The sequence below is a fragment of the Osmia lignaria genome, chromosome 4 (assembly GCF_051020975.1).
Source record: "Osmia lignaria lignaria isolate PbOS001 chromosome 4, iyOsmLign1, whole genome shotgun sequence".
NCBI classification, from domain to species: Eukaryota; Metazoa; Arthropoda; class Insecta; order Hymenoptera; family Megachilidae; genus Osmia; species Osmia lignaria.
This window is the reverse complement of record NC_135035.1, coordinates 9,150,872-9,175,357: the sequence shown is the minus strand read 5'-3', so window position 1 is coordinate 9,175,357 and position 24,486 is coordinate 9,150,872. Positions and strand designations below refer to the sequence as shown.

General features: G+C 42.3%; 2 protein-coding genes across 3 annotated transcripts in view; both read left to right on the top strand.

Moving 5' to 3' along the window:
* Window positions 1-147: 147 nt before the first annotated feature.
* Window positions 148-21,148, top strand: slmo (PRELI domain containing slowmo). 2 transcript variants are annotated; one of them, XM_034322634.2, is made up of 5 exons: window positions 148-342; window positions 485-650; window positions 3,067-3,153; window positions 10,379-10,552; window positions 12,567-21,148. In XM_034322634.2, exons 1-5 carry the CDS (start codon window positions 311-313, stop codon window positions 12,837-12,839), a joined length of 732 nt encoding a protein of 243 aa, XP_034178525.1. In that variant the 5' UTR covers window positions 148-310; the 3' UTR covers window positions 12,840-21,148. The 2 variants fall into 2 exon arrangements, with proteins under 2 accessions (XP_034178525.1, XP_034178526.1); XM_034322635.2 differs by lacking the exon at window positions 12,567-21,148 and adding an exon at window positions 10,954-11,904 and having other exon boundaries at window positions 170-342.
* A 613-nt stretch (window positions 21,149-21,761) lies between these two features.
* Window positions 21,762-24,486, top strand: part of mdy (diacylglycerol O-acyltransferase) — a 76,640-nt gene continuing 73,915 nt past the window's right edge. Inside the window, exon 1 of the mRNA XM_034322629.2 lies at window positions 21,762-22,237. Coding sequence (XP_034178520.1) covers window positions 22,119-22,237 — 119 coding nt within the window. The 5' untranslated portion in view covers window positions 21,762-22,118. The remainder of the gene's footprint in view (window positions 22,238-24,486) is intronic.

Genomic DNA, 24,486 nt, shown 5'->3' with positions numbered 1-24,486 from the left:
ACTTAAAGGAAACGCGGGACGAGTTCCACTTTCAAACTGCGGCAAAGTGCGCTAACGCTCCACCAATCAGAGGGCGACCGGCGATGAGTCACTCGTTCGGTGCTGCCATCATTCAGTGGTGCCAACTCGTGTGTGCACTGAAGTATTAGAAGATTCATTGTAGACGTCTCTTACATTCTTTTGAGTAACATCAGGTTTCTGAGTCAGTAGACTCACCTTGCTGTGTGAAACTTGTAGTTTTTCGTGTAGTTGTTAATAGTTTAAATTATAGTGTTAGTGGATACATCATACTAAAGAAAATTTAACAAATATGAGGTTGTGGACGTCGCATCACACTTTCGAGTGAGTATCATTTAGAAGTTCATTAGTTTGTAACTTTTAAGGCTAGGATGTGAAAATATTCAATGACATTTCGTTATTAGTCAAAGAATTCTATCTTTGAATCCATATCATCGAAGATTCAATGCATTCTTTATGTTTGTAGTCATCCCTGGGAGACAGTGGTGAAAGCAGCATGCAGAAAGTACCCGAACCCTTTAAATCCATCCGTTCTAGGAACGGATGTCATTGATAGAAAAGTCGAACAAGGCGTCCTATATTCTCACAGATTGGTTACTACTGAATGGCGATTTCCTACGTGGATATTACCGGTAAGTTTTCACACATGATAAGAGTTATTTGTCCTATATATAGAACATAACCTTAAGTACATATTACACAGAATATCTTTTATTCTGTCTGAATACAATTAGTAATTTATGAATCACAATATTTGTTATAAACCACAAAGTATGATACCAATATTTAATCTAAAGGTAACTCTCATTATTTTGTATTATATCAATTGTTAAGTTCAATATTTTTTTGCTTATTATCTCCTGTTGCAATCATTTGATAAGAAGATATTAATGTACTTGTCAGTTTCAATATGTATGAGATCTGATACAAAGACCTGACCTTTGAAAAAACAGCTGTAAGCATGCTTTGAGTCATATGATATTCTCTTGTATGTCAGTGACTCAAAAACATATAAATACTTAAGAAAGTATCTTAATGAAAGTTGTTCAGTTGTTCATTATTAATAGCCATACAGTTTACACGTGTCTAATGAATAATTAATCCAGTGAAATTCCATTAATTATTGGCTCATCTTTCAGTATGTTTCATTTAGTACATATAATTGCCGTATAAGCGCTGGTATCGTTCAAGGTTTCTGAGTTTTTAGAGTCGATTTTACTGACCACTGTAAGTAGAGTAGGGAAATGTTAACCTTGAGGAAGATTATCAATTTCAACTTATCGATCCTAAGCTGTACCCTTCACTTTTAACCATATCAGAACGACCTTTCGACCTTAATCGTAATCTTAATATTCCTCTTGGCGGTCTTAGACACCGTATCGTCCTGAGTTTCTTTGCGGTTTCCTTGACGTCGATGAATGAAAGTAACGAAAGTCACGAGTGATTACGTACATTGCACGTACCAGAATAATTGGCGACATGCCCGTTGATGTAAGTGGAAGAAGCACGCGCTAATTCTTACGTAATCTATCGTTTCCCGCAGTGGCAAGTAGTACTGACGTAGGTAGTAGTCATGCTGCGGCTAGTTTTTAAGTAGATTATGCATTCTTATACTCGGACGTCAATTTATCCTCTCTGATAACACGATACTCTCGTTGTATAACCAGCAGATTGAATGTACCTTCGAGTTGAGTTAGTATTGTACTAACAATTTTCATTTGACCCAAAACCGAAGTATAGTTTGTCTTAAAGTTTGAGTAACCCCGTAAGAAATCAATTTACACGCGATGTTATGCTGTCGTTCTTTGCTGGACGCCCAGTTTATAGACAAAACAGCTTCCCGCCGTTTGACCAAGCGATCCATCCAAACAGCCGGCAGGAAATTCGAAACTTTCGACAACAGGGAGCAAGAAGAAGGTGCAGGGTAAACCCGGGTTCGAGGCAGCGAATTACAAAACAACGACATCGACCGTATCAACTTTCATAATGAGCGGCCTCCTCCTTCGCCTCGCCTCTCAATGTTACGCTCTTTGGCAATCATCCAGCGAGGCGCCTGCGTTTCGGCATATACACCGACAGCAGAGCCTCCCTTAGAGCTTTCTCCCTCATCCCTGTTTCTTCTCTGGCCAACGGGGGGAGATTCGAGCGTCGAATCCTTTTCGGCTCGGCGAATTGCTTCCTTTCGCAGGATTTTCTATAAGCTTGGCCATTTCGCAAAGCCGTCCTGTTGTGCCGGCTCGCTCGCTCGAATGCCTCGAATCACAGTTCCGTATATAACGAATGCATAGCAGGTGGAGAAAAGAGGAACCGGAAGAGAGAAGAAAAAAAAAAAAGTAAACGGGAAGCATCGCCTTCGCCGTTTTAGGCACTTCTGAAATTACTCGACGGTAGGGAAAGTACAAAGGCTCGTTTCGATTTGAGTTAGTTGCCTTGTCTTTCTTTATTGTTCATTTCTTTTTTCTTTTCTTCTTACTTTGGTCTTTGTTTCTCCGCTCTGTAACTGCTTCTACGCTTTCGTTGAGCCAGCTGCTGCATCGACGAAAATTTCTGACTAATTAACAGGTACACTCGAACAACAAGGTGCATTTAAATTTGCTTGCTCCTACGTTCGAACGTTTACCAATTCCGAGGGTAAGAATTATATCGGGTAGGCATTGTGATCATTGGCCGGGTCGCGTAATTAAAGTTCAATTAATCAGGGAAATGTAATCAATTACTGGGTGAACGGAAACTCAATGATGTTGGACTTGGTTTTTCGATGATTTATATTTCTGGATACCCAGACTAAATTATGCTTTCAAATTAATTTAATTTTCTTCGGTACGGATACGGTATATTTATTGGTAACGTTAAATTGCTTTTAATTTATCGTATATGAATTTTACCAGAGCGGTGCATCGAAGGACGTAATAATTCGCTATGCACGAACGTGGATTTTTATTGGTACAAATTCTTTTCCTTTTTGCTTTCAGACGGGAGTTTGTAATTCAGTTTCAGATGATACTTAATTTGTTCTGTGAAAAAATGTTGCGTTTATTTTTGTTCCAGTTCTTCGGGCATCGTGGTCCATACTACGCTAGCGAATGGAGCGAAGTTAATCCGGAATCAAAGGAAATGGTAGTCAGAACAGTGAATGTAAGTAAATGTTAAAAATTCAATTGTTTTTAAATTATTCACGTCTCTGGTATTTTCAATCGAATTCTTTCGAATAAAACACTCGCAATTTTCTCATATTATTTACTTAATGATGGATTTACACGGTAATCGGAAACGTAGTATAATATGTGCTCGTTTGTAGATACTTAATTCGTATCATTAATCAGAATATCACGTGTAACGTTTAATCAACCGAATACAAATTTCCATGAAGCATGCCTCTACAGAGATTTCATTACATTTGCTCTTTATTATTCGCATATTGCTCGACAAAGCACTTTGACCGAATTTGTAATTAATCTTTCCAAAGCGCGATAAATGGGGAGCGAGCGAATCGATATTCAACGTGTGAATGTTGCTTTGCAATTTCATTAATGTGTATTATGCAACACATCGATGGAATCGTTGGAGATAATTTGCTGATAGTAGAAATGGAAAGAAATAATAAAACTTCACGAATCGCTCATGTTCCAGAATTAAATGTACACGTTTTTAATATTACAATTTTCCCGTTTAACAATTCACACCATCACCAGACTGATTCCTTCTCCGCGATTGCATTAGCAATTCATTTGGTCGGTGCAAATAAATTTGATAAACGAAATGCCGGCACACAGAGGCGCGCGAGCACGTTGTAAGCGCGTAATCGAACAATCAATATATTTCCAATTTCATTGGAATCGAGATCAGCAACAGTAATTGGAAAATAATTTAATGCAATTTCACCTGTGGAATTACACTCGATCCTTTCGACACCGACACGCTCTTGATGCACCTACCTACCTTCCGATCGAAATATTTTCAATTTATTCCGTTCAGTTGCGAAAGTAGAATGAAAACGACAGAAATTCGTCGGTTCTATCATTGGATAATATTTGTTCGAAAAATTGACCGATTCCCAGCTCGAGAAGTAGATACATTTGCCAGGGGAAGATCGACAAGAGTTGCTTGCACGTCTTAGAGTCGAGGTGCACAGCATCGTATCGCATCTGGAAGGATGGATATGATAGGTTATTGATGCTCGCATTACCGGAGGGTTCCATAGCTTCGTGGTCTCTTCGGAGGGCTGCGCAAGCAGGGTTTCGGGAAGACAGGATGGAAAAGGGCGAAGTAAAGGGAACGGGAAGTATTGGTCTTAGCTGGTTGCACGCGTTGGAGATCGTTCTCCTGCTGGTTCCTTGATCCTCGGTCAAAAAGAAAGAAAAAGAAAAGTGATACCGGGATGCTGGATGCATTACTACTATGATGAACGATCCGCAGGTGGCTCCGAGCAAAAAGTGCATCCCTTCCATCTACTACGAGCTGCTACCGTCGATCGTTTTTACTTATCGAGCCACTTCGACATACCTATACCTGTGTAGCAAACGGCTACTTAGGTGGGTGGAAAATTCGTACACGAAGATGCTTTCACCATCGCGAGGAAAAATCCTCGCTTTCTATGTACTTCGCGAAATCCGCAAAAACTAGCGAACCACTGAACAACTGTTCGCGTAAATATCTAAATTAGCGAGTCCGTTTTTTCGTATGCGAAACACGAACCTTTGAAAAATACAAAACTCCCGGCTGATTTATCGTGAAAAAACAGAAACGGGAAGATTTTATTTTCGTCGCGTAAATATTAACAATGAAACGCAATGCGGCTAACCGGGTGTCCATTTATCAGCTGTTTTATATGTAACTAGCTTGTTTGCTCTCGTACATCAAGTATGAAGCGTAAACGGGCTGGCTATCGTGAAACGAGATACAACACGAATCCCGCGATACGTGCTCATCGCTTGAATATCATGTTTGAATACATTACGCACCGCGCAAACACTTTGGTGCTGTTAATTATTTCAAAACATTAAGTATTCAGATTTTTCGTGCGAAAAATAACGCGACGTCATCGGCCGATAACGAAACATGGAGTTTCTTCGCGATCGTTAGTCCCTCGAACGCACGGGAAGTAACCATCCCCCGATTCAAGATCCTCGACGTCTTCTTTCCCGCCGTCGTCTCTCCAATTAAGGTCAGACGTCGGCAGGAAGTGCCGCGTGATATTTCCCCCCTGATCGTCCCGCGGTCGCGTAATCTACGGGGACGTGTTTCCGCGTTTCCTGCACGCCGAGGGCTAGATACGAGCTTCAACTAAAATTGAACAATTCCCCGCGGGATGTCAACGCTTTCTCTGTCCTATACACCGTTCTCCGTCTGTTTGGCGAGTACACGCACGAGGAGGACTTCACGAAATACACGCGGCCGAATATAACGCTCGCGCCTACCAAACGAGCGCAGCCAACAACGTTGTATAGGGAAGCGTACCGGAGGCAATGTATTCTACATAAGCTCGCTAGAGTCCGGACCAGGTTATAACGTATCCCCGTCGAATCCCAAGGGGGAGATATCTTTTAGCAATTTACCCGTGCCCGTAGCGGGCCCTGATGCCGCACACGTTTACGCGGCGTGCATACGTATCGTGCCGTCGCTGCTTGCCACGTAATGCGGCCTCGTATCGTTCAACCTAAACGCATCCGGCGTATATAGGTACATCGGGTACAAGCTGAACATAATGGGCTCTGTTGCCGGTCCGGACTCCTCCATATCGTTCCATATCCCGAAGCCTTCTGATCGCAAATTCAGAGATGTTTCATCGGATGAATCTTGAAAAAGAATACGATCGTCCATGTGCGTACGTTCGTATCGTGCCAACAGGACTGTAAATATCGTTGCGTTGTAAAATCCGGCCCTGTTAATCGAAAACAATGCCCGTTGCTGTCTGGGGAATCGCGACGCAGTGAATACAAGCGTTCGACAGGAAAAACGATGAAACATTCTCCCGATGGTGTAGCTGGATGGATATTATCGGATTATCAAACGGACATACCGTAGTCGCCCGTCACACGACGATCGATCGCGTTAAGTTAATCGTGTTATTATTTAAAACCTGTTGTAAAACGTGCCCGGCTTTCTAGCTCGACGATACGAGTTTGTAAACGTAGCGTGTCTGGTGTACGGATTAATGAACTGGAAACACCGGCATTACGACGCGTTTGTCACTTGAAATTTCAACCCTATCGCGGTATTACGTTCGCGTTTTCAGAAATCGTGGAAAAGTGAAAGCCGATAGATCAGACGTACATAAGTCTTCGCGCGACACGTTCCCAGCGATACGTCGTACAACACGAAGGGAACCGGAACGATATTTTACCGGCGTCGACTTCTGCACTCTCTCTCAAACGATACTTCCTTCGTTCTGGCACGAATTTCCGTGCGTGCAGGCGCGAAAACCCGAGACAGGATAGAGATAGAAGGATAGCAGCCTGGTAGAAGGGGTGGCATCGGACGAGAATTAATAACGGACGCGTGTATCGGTGATGTATCCTGGCTGTGTTCACCGACTCCCCGTGGACTTTGCTGATGGAGAACTGGAGGATGGTAAGGGGTGGTTGCGTTCGGCTGGCGTACTGGGCTGACTGAACGTGCCACCGACTGAATTATTGTACGCGCAGCCCTGTAAATCATAAAAACAACAAATTGCGCACGGCTGAACGCGGTGTGTGGAGAGTCGGCACCGTGTTCCTAAAGCACCACATTTACGGATTTTTGTACGGGCCTGTGCCGTCGTACGCGAGGCACCGGGCAACACCAGCATTTTTTGAATCGATTGAAATATGGAGTCGAGACAGAGACGGGGACGGCTTAATGAAAAATGGTAACTTCAGAGCAGCGAGATCCGCGGCTTGTACGACGCCCCGTGTACAAGTTTCGGCTTGAAACCCTTGATCCCAGTGAATCCTCGTCGAGCTTGTTGTCACGCGACAACCCCATCGAAATGTTTCCAACGCTATCCACTGACTCGTTGGAAAAATTTTTGGGAATGGATATTAATGATCCTACGGCGGATAATGGAGGGAACGTATATTTATGGTTAGCTAGAAATATCCTCTTACGAGAAAAAGTATAAAATCTTCGATCCGGAATACTTCATAAGTGTCTAACGGACCGTCGAGCGTATCGATTCGAGTTACGGATGCGGCTCTATTTGTTGAGAAATGTACATAGACGCGGAAACAAGTAATTGAATCGAACGTGCAAGGAAACCGCGCGCGTATCCATTCAGCCGGGAGCAGATGACTGGAAGCTCCCGTTTACACGATCTAATACGGATTTGTCAGCACACGATTCCCAATCTCCCCAAAATCCACTGAAATCGGCGATTACCGTGCGCAAGAGAAAGCCCCGGGCCGAATTCTATTCGAGGTCGATCCAGTTTCCGACATTACGTCGTAGTGGATTCGTGCTTCCGGCGGTCCTGGCACCCTCTCCAGGCATCGAATGGTACGGCCGAATTGGGAACATAGACGGCCCAGAGAACAATGCTGCCTGAAGCCAGATACGTAAAGTCCCTCTCAATTATGCGGCGATGCTAATTACTCGCGAGTGCATACTGAAGAAGGCTCTTTAGCCCACACAACGACCCCTCGCAGGGTCTCGGCAATCCTTCCTACCCTTACTCTCTCTCTCTCTCCTCGTTATATCGGCGAAAGATGAAACGGAATTACGAGAATTCTTGATTGGAGAGCACGCGAGCTTTGTTTCGACGATAATTTACTCTTCTTTCCTATCGACACCATTATTACTTAGGGTACTTCGTTAACCCTCGGATGACGGACCACGAGGAGAGCTTCAATTTTAATTTTTTTTTTTAATTTTACACTGTTGTTTTAAAAATTATTCCTCCGCTATATGAAACTATTTCTTTTAAAAATTATACATTTAATTTTAAAGAGGAACTTGAGGAGATTGAAGTTTCTTTGATCAACCCTTTTCGTCTTTGCCGAGGCTAAATTAATAATTTAGTAATCAATCAGTCCTATCTGTAATCGAGTGGTCGGTTCTTTTACATCGGGTTCTTGATTTTTAGTTAACGATTTTCGTCCTAACTGCGCTACTAAACGCGATCGTGCCGCAATGCTGCGGTAAATGAAAAGCAAACGCCGTGCTCGGTGCAGAGACCGAGGGATTGGCAAACATCGGTTTCGACGCGCGGCTGACGAGAAAAATTTCAATTAACCGATGCACTAGATCGGAGGGAGACAGGGTCGACGATGTACGCTTTTCGTACTCTCCGCTGTGACCGGGAGAGAGAGAGAGAGAGAAAAAAAAGAAGTGAAAATTAATTACTTCGTCGTTGACGCGAGGACCGAGAGAGGGATCGATCGTTCGCTTGATAGGATTAAATCGCGTGCCAGGCGTTTACCTTTTTCACGGTCTCTTTCTTTTTTCATCATTGTCACGGCGATACCGACGCATCGCATTCTGTTTCCCCTGTCCCGTTGATGAGACACAACGGAAGATGATTACGTCGCGACGCCACGGGACGCTCGCGGGAAAAATATCTCTCCTCGGTCAGAGTTCTTTTTGAATGTACCTAGCGTAAAAAGGATTTAATCTCGACGCTGAAGAAAGAATCGCGTTTCGAAGACCCGCGTGAAAGCACGAACTCGAGACGGATTATTTTGCGGAATTTAATCGGATTTCTGTTTTAAACGAAACTTGAGACACGCTTTTAAACGAGTTTTATCAGAGTACGAAATTATTCGTTATTATGTTTGATATTTATCAGTTCTATTACGTAATTCGTATTCTTTAATTGAAGCTGGCTCTTTCGTTTGACGACAGTCTTAATGACTTCGATTCGCGCTAAACGAAGCGCGTTTTTATTATTACGTTAAAAGAAATCTTACCTTATGGAGTACAGAATTGCTCGTTACGGAAGCTACCGTTCGTCTTGCCAATTACTACCTCCACCACCTGTGTCTTTTTCTTTTATACGTTTCTTTGTTTTCTGTACCGAGTCCCGATTCGCGACTGCAGTGTCCGTGGCACTTAACTGATAAGGGCGCAAGGAAGGCGCGAGGTGTTAATTACTCGTACTGAAAAGAACGTTGTTTCAACGATGAAATTGCTTCCGACTTCATTTCGCGCGGATTGAAAGTCGTAATACAGTGTATAAGATTCTCTATTTTTCATTGCGAAATACATGTGATTCTGCTCGATTCCCCATGGGATAGTTTTAGAAATACGAACAATACAAGGCAAACAAAAGTAACGTGCGTGTAATTCGAACCGAGTTTACGCGGATGGCGAGAAAACAAAGAACTGTATTCGACAGAATTGAACGCAGCTGAATAGCCCTTTCGATTCTCGATTTCTCGCGAATTAACCCATCCGTATTTTCCCTAATCCACGATCCGTGTAATTGATGAAACGCTATTCGAAGCAGGGCGTTAATTTTTCTTTTATTTCTCTCTATTTTTTGTCTCTTCCGATTGTACGGGGGTGAGAATGCCACAAGATTGGGGGTTGGAGGCAGGGAGAAACGCGACGAACTGGATAGTCGGTCGCGATGTAACACAGTCGACTTCACTGATTGCCAATATGGCGGAGAGAGCATAGAGGACCGGTCCTCCTCTCTATCTCGATCACAGCGTGGATCCACAATGTGCCGCGGGCGTTAATTCCCCCGTGAAACGTATTGCACCCCCGCGATTCAATTGTTCCAGCTGCACGGCCACGTCGCTTCACGGTGCACTGCCGCGAATCAGTCGTACGCAGCTCATTATGATGTAATTTTCAGACTTGCATCATTATCGGATCTTTATAAAAGTGATACGCGGAAAGCACGCGATCCTGCTTGTTTTATTTCTTCTAACCCCTTTCAATGGAGAGCTCCATCCCCTTGTCTGAGCCTGATTCTGAAAGAGAACACTGAATTATTCCCATTCTTGATTACATAGGATTTTCGTGTCTATAGACGGTCGAGAAATTCGTTGATTCGTGTTCCTGTTTAGCGTGTGTTTTATTCAATGCTCGATGAATAAGATAACGACAGTGGAAACAACTTTCAACACAATGTCCGAGAGTCAATCAACGTGCAGCAATTTCGCTCTGTCACGAGGATCGTTGTTGAAACTTTACCCCGGTGGCAAGCTTTATTTTGTTGCATCGATTATTCAAGGCTCCCACGTCACTTTCGTGGAAACGTTTTATCTTGATAACGATAGTCAACCATCTATCCGAAGGTTGGTAACCCCGCGAGTTGCACGACACGCTCGATAGTAGAGCCACGTAGGTGAAATGAGAGACCTTTGACATCTAATGATAAGAATTGTTAGAAATCGTTCTGCGAAGGCGACTCGAATTATTTTCTTTTTCCTTTCAGATAAGCTTGGGAAAGCACGTTTCCGTTGGTGAGGTAGTCACGTACTCGGAACATCCGGAAAACCCGGAGACAACGCTATTAACACAACAAGCAGTAATTTCTATCACAGGGGTGCCCCTTATTGATCATCTCGAGAGGTTACTGACACACACCATCGAACAGAATGCAAACAAGGTACATGATTTTATATTTCTTCCTCAATTTTTATAGTAAATTTCTTCATTTTTATATGATACTGATGGATACTCAGATTCTATTGCAATTTGATTTATATTAACCCTTAATTGATGATGCGGGGTTTGACATACCCTAATTGTTTTAATTATCAAACCAAATATTGGATGAAAACATAATTATTCTATGAATACAAATTGGCGATCGTTTAAAAATTTCGTTGTTTCTGAAAAACACCACCCTACCAGTCAAGGGTGCGATTTTGGTGGTGGATAGGTGCAGTTTGTTCTTAGGAAAATTTTGAAGAAGAGTTGATGAATAATTCTGAAGTGGTGTTATGGAGAGGTGCGAGATTCTTGTTTCGCGCTGTAACGAAGTGTCTTCGACCGATTGCGTTTCAGGGACGGCAGGCAATGGAATGGGTCATCGAGAAGATCCAATCGGAAGTGAAAGATATCGCGTCGTCTGCCGCCAAGTCGACAGACGACTTATTCAATCAGACGCGACGTCAGTTCGACGACATCACAAATATCACAAAACAGGGCATGGAAGATTTCCAGAATGCTGCTAAAAAATCGTTCGACGATTTTCACAATTTGACAGTACCACCGCCATCTCAATCGATACCGAAATTATAGCTAATATATCGCACCAGCTTCAATCTCTTTAACTAATGCTACGAAGATCTTTGATGGAACGATTGAGAATTAAAAATGACAAGTTCTTAGCAAAATACTCAAAGGAAGATATGTTTATGTTACTGCCAGAATCATGGGACTGTGAATATTTAATTAACCTTTTAATGGCAGGCCATTGAGGCAATGATACTTTTAATTTAATTTTTGATTCCTTTTTACTCCAATTTTCTAAATTTTACATTATTCCTTTAAATATTAATTTTCCATTACGTGAAAGTCTTTCATTAAAAAAATTTCAGTGCTTAATTTTAATCGAAGCTTCATTACATGAGTTTATAGATCTGGGTCACGATTAACCCGGCTCCGCTGTTCGACGATTAAAGTAATTAAAATAGGGCGGAATGTGTGATATTTTTGAACGGGCCAACAGAACTGCAAGTTTCTATTTGATTATAGTGATTAACACCTTGGATTGTCAATCGTTCCACGAAAATCGTTTAGTGGAAGAGTTGTAGCTGCGGAAAGTAATAACAGACATTAGAAAGTTTTACGAAACATTATGATTTCATATCCAACTCGTTTATGAATACTATACTTTCTAACGAAAGGTTTAAGAATCTGACGATAGATTTCTTACGAGAGAAGAAAAAGAGAATATTTAATATAGAACAGCAAGATCGTATTGCGTTCTTGTGTTTATGAGATTGAATAGTCGGTGGAACATATATCGAATAGAGAGCTTATTTTTGATAAGCTTCGTTTGTGTTTAGACGTCGCACCTATAAAAATGCTTCAACGTAATGCTGTTCACACACATTAAGAAACGTCAGTGTTTACCTCATTTCCTTGTATCAAGCTTTATATTTTATCGTGACTAGAAGTAGATTCGACTATACGTACGTCTCTCGTGGTTGCTGAACAATACAGCACGTCGATGTGAACTATTTATTTTCACGCGAGACATTCGCAATGGTCGTAAATATATTTAGAACAATTTAGCTAATAATCGTGGCTTCAATTATACAGGAGAAAATAAAAGAAAAGAAACTAATGGTACTCGTATGATCGTTAGTGCACGTATTTCGATGTCAATTGAACGAGGTCTAGGGCACGGCTTGGGTTCTACTCCGATGTTTATTCAATTGGAAAGCAGAGAAAATCAAGTATATAGATATATTTTTAAAGCAAAAATGAAGTTGCGTTAATTATTTCCACTGTGAAGTTTAAGAGTTTCCTGTCGAGTCAGAAATAATCAGGTCTCGTTATCGGAACACGATCGATAAAAGGAGTTGGAAGCTTATTCGAAGCGGTAGTTCGCGAGAAAAAGAAAGCAAGAAAAGAGACAGCTTTTACTGTTAAGGAAACATTGTCCCCAGGTGGTCCGTCGATACTCGTATCGTTCGAAATCGTGCGCCACGAAATACCCTGATGTCTCTCCTCCCCCTTCGGCCGCTATCATCCCCCGATTCTCTCTCTGGAGGATATTCGCGCGAGTCAGCGAGTGTTTCCACGCGTCGAGGACGAAACACGCTCGTACGATACGGGCCAAGTATCGATTCGGCGATGGAGGACCAGTCTCGACATTCCGCTCGAGTAATTTCCAGCGCAGCGGAATTCCGAACGGGTCATTATTGTTCTCGCCGGTCTAGAGACAATTTCCATCGGTTTACTCAAATCTGGCCGGCCAGCTATCTCTCTTTAGGTAAGTAGAAAGAGGGACAATGGAGAGCGCGAATCGTAGAGGGTTGGTCGGCAGGCACGTGAGGCCTGGAATACGAAGCGGCGCAGAGGGCAGGAAACGGACGAAATTTGACATCAAGGCTCAACCAGCGGTATGTAAGAGATAATTGATGACGTTACGGTTCATCGCTCGCTACTCGGTTACCGGACATAGACAAATATTGACAGCTTCCGATCACAGGACCTGCCCCGCTATCCTTTGTACCTAACTCACGCACACGTACCTTCGATGTCTGCTCGGTTTTCCCGTTGAATCGCCCCCGCTTAGTCCCTCGTACGTTAGTAAATCAACCGGCTCCCCGACGGGGTGGACGTGCATGTCGAGCAAGTTTCGCAAATTAAAGTGGCCTCGTTTGTCCCTATTAAAGCTTGACTGTGGCTATCGGTTGCACATGACGTTACGCTATGCTTTGACGACAAAGCGACAGTTTTCCCTTTGACCTACTTTTATTACAGCCATTTACTGTATATATGTGTGCGAGGGTGCCTTCTAGCTCCTTCGACTGGAACGCGAAATTACGAAGTTGAAACTTAAGCCGGAGAATTCGAAGGGCTTTGCTTCGAGAATCGAGGGGCCAAGTGCAGATGGTCAGGCTTGCCTCGAGCATAGTTTCGAGAACACCGATATGTCCCTACTGCATTGTTCATCTTTAATTGCCCGTACGGCTCTCACTTTGGTATTTTGCGAACGAACGAGTCTTCAAAGGGAACTTTCCCTGTAAATCGGTTGCTAACAAGTTTCGCTAAATTCGATTAGGTAGCTCCTCCTTATCCTGCGGTAAGAGGGACAAAGCGTCCTGTTCTTCTAGTCCTACTAATTGCTTCGTCTACTCATTAGGAACACGTTAAAACTTGCATTATCAATTTCCTTCAAGTATGCCGTTTAAAGGCGATGCATTAATTGAAAAGTTTCGCAGTGATTACATTGAAGATCGTTCGGGTAAATCTTTGAGATGGACGTTTATTTGTTTGAAAATGCTCGAGTTAGCTGGTTCGGAAGCTTACTCGGTGTCTTGAAAGGGATAGGATTTTCAAGGCCGCACCCCGCCCGTCTCCATTTTCCATCCCTTTAGCCCCGGTTCCGGGAGAAAAGGAGAGCTTCAAAGGCTTGAGCGAGCGTCGAAAAGGCTCATGGTTTACACATCGCTACGGTGCTCTCTCGTCAAGCCTCGTAAAAGCTCTCGGGACGATCGACTGTAAAAGTCGACGACACGGTCAAGTAGATCCTTCTTGATTTCTCGCTTCTCGATTCACGAGCTCGTGAAAAACCGCACTTCATACATTCCTGGTCACTGCCTTATATTATCCTTTCTTTTTGCTTCCCACCTACTTCTTCCTTCAAATTCAACAGAGGATCGCAATCTACCCTCTTGTATAGTCAATCGTTTCCTTCGAAGCAACACAGTTTGCTATTCTTCTTTTTCTTTCGTCTGGAAAGAGAATAAAAGATGTTGACTGCGAATCAAGTTCCTTTGAAATCTCTCCGAGTTGTCGCAGTCTCAGTGCCGGGGTAAAATTGCAGCAAATTCTTCGATTCATTCTTTGAAATTTCATTTTTTTTATATATTTTAAAGAAAATTGATGATATGGAATTAGATAATGTCAATTGGGTATAATAGAATCGACGAGAAACAAGGAACGTGTAGGTGTTATATAACGCAGCTACAGTAATAACAGGCAATGTTGAGCTGTTCTGGGCGACGTGGCGCATACGCTTCGCCTATTAGCATACAATTATCTTTATGCTTCTTTTATGATTCATATTTAGTGCCAGTTACGCCCGGTTTTCGCTTCGTCGGCCAGCGCGGCAGCGCAGCTTCAAGTTTGCAACTTTTACGATCACGCTTGTTTCGAAACTTAACGTTCACCGTTTCACCTCTTATCATCGCTTCTCCGCGCAGCCATCGTGTTCTTGCTAAACGTGCTTTTGCAAATACCCCCGACATACCCCCCCAGAGGGAAGCCCGAAAATTTGTTGTCGTACGTGCTGAAAATCAGCAACCGCTATCGATTTCTCTTCCACTCTCGTATACTTTGTTTCGACGATAAAAGGACTTTTCGAACGGATATTTCGAAAGAAATAATAAAATCATAAATAAACCTATTATCTGTTTCCACGGAAAGGTTTCTGTGCTCTACGAGAGAACGTTTAAGTGTGATTTTTGTTTGGTGCAAAAAACCGAAATAATAAAGACCGATAACGAGGAGACATCTCTAGTTGCGTGTCCTCCCATCGTTGCGCCATTCGGTACGGTCCATGGGTACGATCATGGTTCCAATGACCCACCATTGCTACCTGGCTACGACTGACCATTAATTTAATTAATGCAAATCCATTTGCAGCTGCACGCGAACCAACCATTCCCAGCCTTTATTTCGCGCCATTTCGACTTTATTTTTGACGGAACGCGAATTCGCTACGGCCGTACGGAATACCAGTACCTCGTCAATTTTTGTTTAGTTCGACCATTATTTCGGCCACATTTACATTTCCGATGCATCGTTTATTCAGTTTCCTTTCTCGCGTTTCGCTATTGAATTCAGCGAGCGTTTAATGGAACCACTATGAATATAGTTTTCATACTTGATAATTTAGTAATCTAACTTTCACGGAGTGAATATTCGCGTTAATTGAAAATCCAATTGAACAGCTTTTGTTTTCGAAATCAGCTCATAAATCGATGAGTTAATTTTCTATTTTTTCCATTTTAGAGTTTATTCAGTCCGTCTAATACGATCGAAGCGGTTGTATAAATTAGCCGGTTAAGATCGTTTACACCGGGAAAGTTTGATTTCGGTAGTTTTAGACCACATCCGGCCGAATGGCTAATAACGGACGTGCTCTGACTACTAATCGGCTTTACGGAGATTTCCCGATGTTCGGACGGGTATATGGGTTAAATGCTGCGGAGGTGAACGGGTCAAAGGGCAAGATTAGATGCTTGGGATGGACTTCTGCGGAAGTTGTGCATAATGCATGGCTCCTCGATAGTTCGTCGGTTCATAATAACTACTCATCCTTTCGGGATATGCGTGTACATGAAATTTACAGTACCGATAACAGTCAGCAAACAGAAGATGCGTTTTCGAATCCTGTAAATAACTGAAACGAGCTTCGTTTTCGCATTCTCTTCGTTTTTGAAATTTTACAAATTTATGGTACGAATTTCGTAGTAAAAAATTTGAGAATATATGTTAATAATATTCCTCTATATTGCTACGTGGAATTTATGAAATTTATTTTGGAACAGCTTCTCCGGCTACGAATTCGTTTACACGCGATTCTGCAACGGTTGATTGCATCTCTAATTGCTCGACGACGAGGCTCCGTATCCAATGAGCACGTAAAGTTTGTTTTAATATTAATTTCTTATCGTTGATCTTGGCAGGGAAGGTTATATTCACCGGGTATCACCGGTCTCACCTTCCATGCCGTGCAAACATACTCCGAGAACTAGTCGGTTGAATATCTTGCGATCTCTACGAAGCAGGAAGGTGTAAGTACCGTGTTAGTCTTTGGGGTTACGTCGCTGCTCGCAGAGCTAACTAATAGCCTCTTAGCCTCGGCTTAGGGAGGATCATGCTACAGGCAGCCGCACCCTCCTACGCTACCAGACTCAGACCATACACCCTTAGCCCTTGGTGCAATCCTTAAGCCACGCTCGGCCTGCAAACAACCGATCTGTTTCTACAGCCCAGACCGTGGATTAACAATAATGATCGATTGCTTTTTACTTGCTTTCCCTTTTTCCTTCTCGAAGAAAGGATCCACACGAGAGATTTATATTTAATCCTCGGACGGTGGGGGCGAATCTTTTACTAACTCGACCTATGATTTAGAATTTCAATTAATTTTCATCCTTATTTTCTGAAAAATTTCCGTCCCAAATATACCCTGATAATAACACTGGCATTTTAACTCTGATTACAAGATGTTTCTTAGAAATTGAACTCTTGTTCCATCTCGAGGAATGGAAAGCCTGCACGTGTCACTGATTAAGTCTCATTTTAATTTTCATTTTCATAAACAAGGAAACGTAATAAATTGTAACCGCGTTCGAGGCAAAGATTTTCATGCAAACCAGTGCCGCTATTGTACGAACAAATGAAGCTGTTACCGAAGGACCTCCGTACAGTTTACGTTTGCCCCGAAGGCGAAGTCAGACCGAAGGAGATTTGCCCTGTTATAGTTCAGCCAAGAGCAGACCGTTTCTACTTGTTTCGCCATCAGCGAGATCTCAACGAAAATTCGATCGCGGTTTCGTTCTGTATGCGCTTACGTATTTTTCAAATCCCTCGCGGATAACCCTCTTTTTCTTCCTTTTCTTGGATATCGCTTGCTCGTTCCCTCGGCAAATATGTACGGGTACAAATCGAAAACTCGTAAATACAGAGGAAAGCAAACGGAGATTCATTTATTCGATACAGCTACCCGTTCGTGCAATTATGTAAACATTTTTCCATATAAGTGGAAATACATGCTGGGTATTTAGGTAATAAGAGACACAGATAAAGGGAATACGATCTTTGAATGTGTGCAGATGAAGTATCTGCTTTTTTTTTTTTAACGTAGTCTGGCTTTGGTGAAAAACCGCTCGCGAAATCCCGATTGGGCGTGACTGGGTCTAATTTATTTAGTAGCTCAAAGGAGAGGGACAAGTTCCGGCGCGGTCGGACGTTACCGGTGCCATTGTATCGGCAGGTTTTCACCACTTTGATATATTGCCGTCCTGCCGGGTTGTTCGGACCTCCACCGCGATCCTGGCGAACTCGAATTAATTCCACGAAGAAACAACTGTCCGTTCGCGCTGTCTCGAAATTCGAGAACTCAATTTGCTGGAAATAAATTCTATCTGCCAACGAATTCTAACGCGAACGTTGGACCAAGTGGATCTCCCCTTCTTTTTCCTTTTTGTAGTTTAACGAATGAACTTTTTCGAGCCGGAATACCTGGATCGGACCGAAAGCTGCAATTCAACTAGCGGGTGGTACATGACGGCACGTTCGTACCTTCCGAATGCAAAGTGCGTACATCGAATTCGCTGCAGGTTGATTCACAGGACAAGGAGGCAATAATAGAGGAATGAGAATGCTTCGACCAATATTACGAAAGTTTCCGTAGCCGCTCTTGGACCGCTAAAGTTTAACCGATCTCCCTTTTCCGACGACGACCGACACGCGAACGGAAAAGGAAAGAGGAATGGCACTCGATGCTCGATGGAATTCAAACGCGTTTCGGATTTAAGCGATTTAAAATGGCCACTTTATGCAACACTCCGTTGCAGACGAAACTTTTGCGAAGACAAAAGCCGGCTTTCGTTGGAAAATTTCTTTCCTGATCGAGATTTCAAACGCTATCATTCGATACAGATCCTATCGTCGCTGTTTATCTTTTTATTTCTTCTCTGTAGAGGCACGTGTGTGACGTTTAATCATCGAGCATGCAATCGATTTGCAGCCAGATCGAGACCGCGCGACAGTAGACGCACCCTTCTTTGCACCCAGTCCTCGATACCCTGTAAACCTCCTAGAAATGACGAGCTTTGGCAAGGGTTGCTCGATGATGGTTAACGTTTCAACAAAACGACCATTCGTTCGTTCGATAAAAATCACGTTTCGCCACGGTTGAATTGCTTCTTCCCTTTTCCCTCGAGCATTCGCGCGATACGTGCCACTCCTACGAAGGATAAACCAGAGCTTATTTTTTTTTCACCATTCGACAAAACGAACAGTACGATTTAAAACGTGTCAGAGAAAACATCTCCCGCGGGATCAGCTGGATACGTATCGTTTAATCGTCTAACCGTGGGTGTCAGGAAAGAGCGTAGCTGTTCCAGAACGCTGTTAAAACGAGGATGCCATTTACCGAATTCTCCGTTCTCCGGCTCTTTTTATTAGGGCTATCCGAAAATGTCTACCGTTTTAAAGGCAATTCTCCTTGTTATTAAACTTTTGCATAATACGACGGTGTTCGCGTGGCAGAATTTTTTCGAATCAGCCAGCAGCATCCGAGGATATTAGATTCCGTGGACGGTGCAAAGTGGCCAGTAAAAAGGGTCCTGCTAGCATAAGCGCGGCTACGAATCCTACAAACTCGGAGCTTCGAGTCGGTAGACGTCTATGGAGATCCCGGCGACGTGTAACCACGTATGTAGAGTAACGGTGGCTGGCTGGGGTGCTCGGTAATATCTGTGGTTGGCCGTAAAGGGAGTTCGTAAACGACTGCTACGGCTTTCCTCCACCTGTATTTTGTCTCCTAGTGTGCAACGACCGGCCAGAATGTGTAGCACCTAGCTACTCCGTTGGAAAACGACGTGAAACGGAGAATGAATATAGACTTTGCTTCGTACCGTTCATACGTGCCGACGTGCCCGTCGCAAATTTTCGCGAGAAAGCCGGTTCCCTTTCGTGCTGAAACGCTTCTGAAATTGGCTACGAATGAACCGACCAACTCGTGATCGTTTAGTTCCTCTCGTGAAATCAGATATTTCTATTTTACTTGTGTAACGAATTGAAATTGAGTTGAAGTTAACGCATTCGACGGTCGATGGATATCTGATTTAAACTACGTATATTAGTTTTAATATAAGCAGATGATATTATGAAATATATATTTATCTTTCGTTCGCAGGTTCGTTATCAGCGCGAAACCATTAAAAGTTTCGCCAGCTGATACTTTTATTTATATATTCCATGGAAATTCTGAAAATAATTTATAACGAGCTTTGATATTATCAAGAGACACGCTTAATCGTGAATCCTCGTAAATGTATGGCATCTTCGCGTCAGTCAGTGATTCGAGGAAACGGATTTCCTGTACGTTTACCGTGGCTTTCCGTATGCAGATGCCGCCCGTTAATTAGCTTTTCTTCACGTGTATCTCGTCCTTCCTCGATGCTCTACCAACGATCCTCTCAGCTCGGACAAGGACCCGAAGAGTCGTATAATTGACACGCGAAATTGTCTCACGTGTTTGGGCTCGGGTTTATTTACTTCTGAACTTTCGAGCGGTAGACGGAGTTTCCGGCTTCCACCGCGCGAGTTCCCGACAAACCGAATCGAACTTCTCCTAGTCGGCAAACACGCGGAGAAAAGCTCGGGACATCCAAAGTCTTAATGGATATTTTGACAGGGTAATTATCGTACAGCTGAGGAATTCGTTAAATTATTATTAATGGCTTTTGTGTTTTTCCACGTGAAAAACATTGCATACGAGCGGAGAAAAGGTAAAAGAAGCCAGCTAATTGGTATGGTAATTAAAAACATGTTATAATCGATTGATAACGCGTATGCACGTGATTTGTGGACGTGTAAAGCAGCGTAGAAAGACTAATAATGGGTTTCTCCTTCGCGTCGCGTGATTTCATTTTTAACGCAGGAAAAAGGCGGTCTTGATCGTGTCTTTTATAGAAATAAATAGTGTTTGATAAAAGTATTTGAACACTCACCATTAAATACTTCATTAATTATAATAACTATATTATACAATAGTTACAGAAATATTATTAAAATTATGACTCTCTAAATTATTCAGGTCAAGTCTCTTATGAAGTATTTCTTACAAACATAAACCTGGCTGATGCCACAAAAGAATTAGAACACACAGAAGCGAGCTCTGAGAATCAATGAAATCAAAGTTTTTCAAACAGTGAATGTAAACATTCACCGTTCTTAGCTGTTCTACTCGGGTCAATCGTAGTGAAAGTCGAGCAGGCATTCGCGATGAAATATTCTATTGAACAGGTGTCTCAAAGCATCTGAAATTTCTAAAAGTGAAAGAAAATTAATTGTGAAGTGACGTAACGAAGGAAAGACGTATGGCGAAGTAAGTAAATTATTAAATCTAAATAGATATATAATAATACATTATATTCTTAAACGATCGAAATCTGAGGGATTGGGAAAAGTACCATCAAATTGTAACTACCGTTGTAAAATACGATGTTCCGGCCCGTTAAGCCGGATTACGATATCTGGTAATTACCTGTTTTAATTGCGACCTGTAACCGCTGTTATCCGCAGATACGTACCGCGGTATGGCGCATTGGCCTAACGTTTAAAACCGAGATTTTCTCCGAAGATTATAAGCAATTACGTAATTCCGCACTTAACTTTATAGCTGAAATATCAAGAGCAACTGGAGCAGCTTCTTTCCGCGGCAAAAAACTGAAGAACCGAAGAGTTGTAAAGGCACAGAATTGAGGTACAGGTAAATAACAATTGAGGTACAATTACGCAAGGTGTTTAATGAAAATGATCGTCAAAGAAGTGAGTGTTAACTATAAACATCTGAAAAACCTAATAACGCGTTAATAGACTGCATTTTTAAAAAATCGAATTTCAAAAAGTGCAGTTAGTTATATAGCAAAGTTAATCAGTAAAACCTAATTAGAACATTCATATCTGAATAATACCGTCTAGACGTTCGCGATTATCGTACAAACAAAACAAGACATTACGTATTCTTTACTCTCATTTGCATGAATGATTAGTTTCCGAGTTTTACGAGTGCATGACAGAACGCAATTAATGGCATTATTCATTACCACGTTGCAAGAGAAACCACTAGTCAAGACCAATTAAGAAAATAGTATTCTAAGAATAAGTTACATTTCAAAGCGTTGCTAAACGCGTGTTTGCATAACCCGCGAAAAGAAAGTAAAACAATCACGCCCTCTATGCCGAAAATAGTCAAAGTCGAGGCGCGCTCAAAGCGGGTTCCATGTGAAATCACGTCGCGCAACGATGTTGTTATCTCAAAGAAATTCGAAGATAAATACAAGCACGGCCTGTAGAGCCAGGGACCGATGGAAACCGGTAGTATCATCGCGACTCTCCGTCTGTAAACACGGTCGCGTGTACGAGCGAGGTAATACCAACGGTTAGAGGTTACATCAGTCGGGACGCGAGTTTCACACGAGCTGAAACGAATCGTTGGCATTGCTGGACTATCGGTAAATCGTTATCGCGCAACGAGCCTTGATAGAAAGTAAAAGTCTCGTTACGATCAATCTGGTTCTTCGATTCTTTCGCGCGACTCCGTTTCTTTTTTACTGTTCGCGCGACCGCGAACCGAGTACCGGCTCGGTGGCTAGCGTGTCGTTCGTGTTTGTCGGTGTGTTTGTGTGCTGGTGTGCGTGGGACGGTATACAGTGCGCGTGCCACTCGTCTCTTCTCGACAGAACGACATGACGGCGGAACATGAAAGCGATACGAGGGTGAGGTTAAGGAGGACGAAAAGTGTAACCAGGGCCGAGGAAATCCAGAAAGCCGAGATGATGGCGCGGAAATCGCAGCCGGACAAACCGTAAGTCTTTCTAACTGTACCCAATCCTAGTGATACCCATTTCTCGACCACTAATTACGTACGATTTCTTTCGTTTTATTCGCGATTTCCACTGTGCTGTTTGTCTCATTATTGCTCGAGAGTATCGTAACCGAGAAACAATGACGAAACGCGTTGCAAGTCGACGAAAACGCGATTGGAACGAAAGAAATTTTCTGGCTGCTCCACAACGAGCGGACGTAACATAGCCGACTTTATAAGGCAAAGCGCATGCGTGTCTCGCTTTAGATCGAGCGCAAACGTGAGCACGTGATAACCCCTTCTTTCAACGATCCACTTCCCTTCTCGTTTTAACATACGATCACCCGCGCCGTTCTCGTCGAGTCCCCGTGATCAATGCGGAGGTCAGTCGGTAGTGTCGTGCTCTTGGATTCGTTATAGATCGTTTCATAACACTTTCCTAGATCATACTCTACTAATCCATTGAATTACTCATTATTTTTAAAATGGTGATTGGTAACACTGATCTTTTGGTGTAGAACTGATAGGAGATATAGAATGTAGAATTGGCGCCAAATTTAAGTTAATTCTATATACCATAGAAGGGATTTAGTATAAGAAACATAATGACTATGATATTACTTTGTTATCTAAATGTTTTCAAGTTTCGCTAATGTCATTCTGATTATTTAAAACACTTAAGATTCCATCATTGAAATAAAAGATAGACAGGGTTAAGGTCCACCTTGGGTCTTAGTCACTATCCAACTTTTATAACAGATAAAAGTATCATACATTTGTATTGTTAGCACGGAATAAAGTCATCATTCTTTGGAACGCTGTACGTACACAGGCAGGAAGTAATGAAATTTTTTTTTATTTTGACACCTGGCTAGTATGCCCGCAAGAATACAACTTTTAATAAAATAGAGTTACCTGGCGAACGCGCGATAAAGTGTAGGATTGGTTATATAGAAACGAGCGACGCTATGACCAATATTTACTCTGGCATGAAGTACCCCGTTCAGGATGCTAAAGGTGCGAATGAATGGCGCAAAGTTCATTCAGAAGAATGGCCACAGGCAACAGACAATCGAATGCAACTCGAGTGCTCGTCGCGGAAACGAAAACTTTCTTAACGAGCCGTTCGCCGTTTCTAATGGAACGGCACGTCAAGAAAACACGGCTAGATAATTCGTTCGCAGCGATAGTACAATTATTGAATTTCATTCTATTCCTTCGCGGCAATGTCATGGAGAAAGTTATCTCGATGCGGGACTCGCGATAACGCGACACTGATAATCAGGATTCTCGCTTAAAAACAATAGGATCGTCGACCAAAGTTTCGTTTGAATGTTCACTCAAACTTAAGATGGACATTTCGAATAAAGAACGACGGTTCGGATTGCATTTATTTCTTATTCGGTACGATTTGCATCGTAGCAAGTAAATTATAAGGGGTGTTGATATTCGAAGGACTTAGCCTCGAAGAAAACATCGTTTCATCATTTTCAGTGAAGGATAGTAGTAAATTACAGAGTATTTAATAACACACCACGTTCGCAGTAAATATCACACGCCATTTGATGATTCAGCACGCTCAATATACAGTTTCGCATCTGCGATTATTCATAATTAAGAAATAAAAAGAATTTATTTGCCTTGATTGTATAATATTTGTTTGTTACTTATTCTGCGTGTATCCTTCTGATACTTTAATGTACGTTTACGAGGCGGCTGGTATATCGTGGATTAGCAGTGAAAGCAGAGAAAGCAGAGAACACTGCGACGCGAATTTACAGGCCGTTAATAATCCTGAAATAATGCTCGCTTTTCTTTGCACAGAAGATTATATGTACACGGAATTCTATCATGTTTAGCCGATAACGTTGTTAGTTTATGCGCTGAATCGTCTTAAGATATATTTGCACGCTATTAGATTAGAGTTTACTGATATATAAATAGCAGTACATCAAGCTTAATCGCGACTTTGTTCCGTTACACAAATGGAAAGTTGCCCATGTGCAAAGTTGACAGTTTTATTGCAACCTGCATTCACGTAATTTTATCGGTTACTTAATTCGCCATTAACGTAACGGGTGTCGATTGGAAAATTCTTTATCAATTATGTACGTCCCGTTTCATTACGGCAATCAAGGCGTTAAATTTGCAGAAATTACCCGAACGAGGTTTAAAAAAAAACAGAACCGGTGAGTTGTTACTAAAGAATGCATAATACCAAGTGTACTCGGCATTCTGCATGCCAATGA

What these genes read in the sequence shown, in the direction of transcription:
- slmo (XM_034322634.2), top strand. Translation starts at nt 311, where the DNA reads ATGAGGTTGTGGACGTCGCATCACACTTTCGA. An exon ending in ACGTCGCATCACACTTTCGA is followed by an intron (nt 343 to 484) that starts GTGAGTATCATT and finishes TTATGTTTGTAG; the next exon opens with TCATCCCTGGGAGACAGTGG. An exon ending in TTCCTACGTGGATATTACCG is followed by an intron (nt 651 to 3,066) that starts GTAAGTTTTCAC and finishes TTTTTGTTCCAG; the next exon opens with TTCTTCGGGCATCGTGGTCC.